General features: G+C 43.7%; 1 protein-coding gene across 1 annotated transcript; it reads left to right on the plus strand.

Moving 5' to 3' along the window:
- Positions 1–1,268: 1,268 nt before the first annotated feature.
- Positions 1,269–3,161, plus strand: LOC138182589 (cilia- and flagella-associated protein 184-like). The gene is made up of 7 exons (XM_069118601.1): positions 1,269–1,328; positions 1,431–1,733; positions 1,882–1,998; positions 2,128–2,424; positions 2,496–2,704; positions 2,764–2,973; positions 3,038–3,161. The coding sequence occupies exons 1-7, from the start codon at positions 1,269–1,271 to the stop codon at positions 3,159–3,161; spliced, it is 1,320 nt and encodes a 439-aa protein (XP_068974702.1).
- Positions 3,162–4,499: the final 1,338 nt, after the last annotated feature.

Genomic DNA, 4,499 nt, shown 5'->3' on the forward strand with positions numbered 1-4,499 from the left:
CTTGTTCACTTGCCAGGTTGCCTCGTTCCTCTTTCTTCGTTTTCACGAGATCTAATCCCCGTAGGGCCGTTCGTAAAGCAAAGACCAGTATTGGTCGAATGCACGCACCTTTTCGTTATTCCGCATGTTTTCCCCGGTGAAGCGCGTACGCACTGTTACGAGATTATTAAAAGCGAAAGATACACCCGTAAAGAACCTTAGCGCGATTTAGTTTTTCGAGTACGAAGGGCAGAAGGAAGATGGTAATCGGCGATTCGGCCGACCGACAGTGACCAAGACAAATCACCGTTACTACTGTTATTCCCGTATCGTCGGTGAAATCTGAACTCGGGAAATCAAACGCGGCAATTTATCAGCCGAGCGCAGATTCCCCGATTAAAATAGGGAAAGATCCTATACGATAAATTGTTCGAAGCGCAGAAATCCAAGTGGGCCTGGTAAATCAAGGGAAACTGAATCCGAGCTTGCGCTGGGTGGCTCGTTCCGTTGGAGCTCTCTCTCGAGAGAGTTGTTTGCTTCGAACAATCGTGTCTACGTTTTCCTCTACGTGTACGCGAGAACCGCGAAAACAAACTGAGGTAGAGAAAGGAGAAACGATAAACAACAAAGGCGAGAACAACGCCCGGCGTGGTCGTACCTTTCGAGATTTTTTGCCACGTATGCGCCGGTTATTAATTCCTGGCCGTTTAACGTCCGGCGAACAGAATGATAGTCGGGTTTCAGCTCGTTGTGTTCCACCGTCACGCGGTTCTCGCGTGATCGAACGAGCCACGTCTCCCATAAATAAACTTTTCATACATCAGCATGGAGACCGTGGCAGCGTGGAATAAAGCACATAGAGAGATGAAATCGTAGCCTGCACACCGCAGGATACGCGGTGCATCCGCACTGACGGTGTCCGGTAGCTCGCAGCGGTTTAATCGACGTCCCGCGAGGAACTTTTCCTCCCAAGCATTTCTCCGACGCGAGACCAGCGCGAGCAGTTAAACAAGCAACACCGTATACGCGCGCCAGCGCGCTCTCGAGAGGGAAGATCATCTTCGATCTTCAAGGTCGACTGCATGCTGCTCGAGGCCTTCTCGAGGAGGCGTCGATCCAGCTACGGCGAATTCGTTCGACTGTTTTCTTCGTCCCGCAGCTGTTTCCTTCCTCCGTATTCACTTACGTTCAGGTGCCACGTTTGCCCATCCTTCTCTTCTCGACGGTGCACCGTCTCCAATTACGTACACGCTGAATTTCTGTGCCCGTGTCCCTCGATTATCCGAAACATGACGCCACCCCCGCAGAAAGAAAACTTTAACGTTGCGTTAGAACACGACGAAGACAAGGTATTTAAATCTAGAAGGCGTCGATGAGATATCAAACACCGTTCTGATTCTTACGAACCTCTTTCACCTCGAACGATTACTTCCCTCAATTTATTTCGTTAGATCACACAATATAAGTTCGATGTGTCTTATTCTTTGGAAGATTTTGGGTTAGAAAGGGAAGAGGAAGAAGCTCGAAGCGAGGATGGGGAATCAGAAAAAGAAGTAGAGTCCGCGTGGAATGTTATTACGGATCTGTTCGAAGATGATAGGTACGAGGAGGAAGAATTTCACGAGGAGAAAGAAGTAGGTGAAGAGGAGGAGATGTCGCTTACCACGACGGTTTCTACTATCGAGGAAAAGGTTATAGAGGAAGCGCCGAGTCCGGTAGAATCTGAACACGTGTTTGCCGAGATACCTATAGAGGTGCGCATAAACCGTCGTTATCCTTGTAAGTCCCTAGCTGCTCGCAGTATTTCTACTTTTGATCCGGGCATTTGCACACAATATGATCGATGCATTGTAAGTGCAGAAGAAATAAATGACAAAAAGGTTCCTAACATTTCTTTTCTAGAGTCCGGCTGAACGTGAAACGATTATCGACAAATTGAGAGAATTACTATCCGAAAGATCCAATCTGAAAAGGAAAAATAGGCTGTTGGAAATATGGGTCACTCGAAATATGAAGAAGGTCAGGCTACAATACTCAGATTCATCATTTTCGATGCTTTACATTCCATATTACATAAGTGCCCTTTTTGGCGAAAGAACAATGGCGCCCGAGTTTGACCTCTTGTTGCATAAGCGATCGTTCGGATAGACTCAACAACGTATGACACCCTCGGATTCTACAAAGACCCGCGAACAAATGGAAGAGACATACAAGGAAGCGCTGCGCGAATACAAGATGCAGGTCGACGAGATATTGACTAGGGAGGCGGAATTGACATACGAGATGCAGAATTACACGCAAAAGGTTATGACGCTCAAAGAGGAGGATGATCGAATCTTCGGACTGTTTCTCAATCGTCAGAAAGAAATATCCGTTGGCTTAGTCTTCTCGAAAACTGGCAGGAAACTCACGGAGAAGATGATGGACAATCTGATACGTCGACAGGTGTTTTTACTTGTTCCACCAATTATTCATTCCTTTTAAATCAACGATAATTTCCGAACCTTTTTTATCAGACTACACGACGTTTGATCTTGGCCAGAGATCGCCAGAGCTACGTGTTTCTTCAACATCGTCTCGACGACTTGAATATGCAACTTAAAATCGCTGAAACTTTAGGAGAAGGAATGACTACGATGGATTACGAGGCGCTTCACATCGCCAATTGTGGCTACAAGGACAGATTGGATGAAAGAGACCGTGAATTAGAAAGGCTTCGAATCAAGTACGTCTGTATAAACTTCTTTATATTTTAGATGATTTTTTTCGTGACATTTCGATCAGAATCGCAGAAACAGTAAATGGCGTAGCTCAATACAAGGAAAAAGAGGTATGCATAACGGAGGACATAGAATTCGAGCAAAAGAATCTCGATCGAAAACGCGAAGAGAACACTAAAATTCGGGAACGCGTAAACAATGCTCACGTGGCGCTCAATGAGATACGAGAGACTTTGAACGAGAGAAGCACTTCTGCTGGACTCCTAGTGGCTCAGTAAGCATTCTCTATCGAACGTGAAACGTTTTTACTCGATCGATGTCACTGAGTTTTTATTTAGGCAAGAGTTGATAGAAATGCAGAAAATGATAACGATGAAAAAAGAACTGAAAGCCAAGATCGAACTGATAAAGCAGGAGATTGAATTGTATCACCCGATGAAACAGAAGATCAAGAAAAGTTAGCAATTTTGCACGACGTATCCGTAGAAAAACAACAATTACTTCTAATAAAAATTTATGTTAAAACGGAAATCGATTGTAGAAGAAAAAGTTTCGCTATTTATAGAATTCAATCTAGTCATCTGATTTCTTACATTGTACACCCATGTAACTGTCTCGCTTACCTCGTAAGCAATTTATCACCTTTCTCACTGCATTCGAATGGAGTTTCGTATTCTCTTTGGAATTGTATTAATTTGATCGGTCGTGTCAGACCGCCCACAAAGATTTCAAGATCGATACGTCGATATGATCACGGCTACGTATTAATCTCATGAAATTTTTTCTCCATCCACGCGGCGACGAGTTTTCCCATTGAGAATCGTATTAATTAATTATAGAATCACGAATGTGCAAGAAAAATGAAACTGCATGAAAATTTCTAGCAGATTTATGTTTCGTCGCACGCGTGACGTGGTTTTCCTGTTAGCTCGTGGCGTCACGTCGAAGATATCGCTTGCATGTAACTAATTTCAAAGTTTTCAGCACTCTTTTCTTTCTGCGCATGCGATACGAAAGTAGAAAACTTGTTATAAATTGATTGCTGGAGAGAATACTAACTCTCTCCCTGTAAACGCTTTGGACCGCTGTTCACTTTGTTAATTAAACGATAATCCTGAAATGATATTACACGCACAATGATTTCTATATCTCGTAACACGTATCTACCTTTCCCCCGATGTAAAACGATCACAAAGCCTTCGTTCGAATATTAAAAATCCGCCTTCGGAACAGTTAACTAATAGAAGTCGAATGTTCCGTGAAGTAATCTAAAATTCATATTGTATCTTGCTCAATTTTCTAAGTTCTCGAGTTTCCTTGACAACGCGGACCATATATCTTGACTCGTTCGAGTTCGCGAAGCAACTTTGTAGCGGGAGTTTCATAATCGCCATTACACTCGGCGATGAGTTAGCTTTAGATTAGCAAAAGCGCTTCATTGTCAGCGTGTGGGTAGTTTCATTCATTCATTCGTCCACCTACTCGGGAACGGGATTATTTAAAATATTCTAAAGGTTATTCGTACGCTCACGCGTTAAGTTCGCTCCCTAGCGAATCCCGGAAAAGAATCGCGCCTATTAATTTCATGTGGGCGTAGAACGTACTTTGGTTGGTCAGATAAAATCAGATAAGGGTGGATCTCCTGCTGTTTATATCCAAAGGGCACGGTCATCGATCGGGAATAACGTTTGAACATCGCGCTCGAATCTCGTTCGCATGATTTCGGACCAATTAGGACCGGCGTTGAAACCATTAATTCTTTTTGGTAATTTGTCCGTAGCTGAAATTGATTTAAGGCCA

Source organism: Bombus flavifrons, chromosome 1 (assembly GCF_040668555.2).
Source record: "Bombus flavifrons isolate JBK064 chromosome 1, iyBomFlav1_principal, whole genome shotgun sequence".
NCBI lineage: Eukaryota > Metazoa > Arthropoda > Insecta > Hymenoptera > Apidae > Bombus > Bombus flavifrons.

What these genes read in the sequence shown, in the direction of transcription:
- LOC138182589 (XM_069118601.1), top strand. Translation starts at nt 1,269, where the DNA reads ATGACGCCACCCCCGCAGAAAGAAAACTTTAACGTTGCGTTAGAACAC. An exon ending in TAGAACACGACGAAGACAAG is followed by an intron (nt 1,329 to 1,430) that starts GTATTTAAATCT and finishes TTATTTCGTTAG; the next exon opens with ATCACACAATATAAGTTCGA. An exon ending in GCTGGACTCCTAGTGGCTCA is followed by an intron (nt 2,974 to 3,037) that starts GTAAGCATTCTC and finishes GTTTTTATTTAG; the next exon opens with GCAAGAGTTGATAGAAATGC.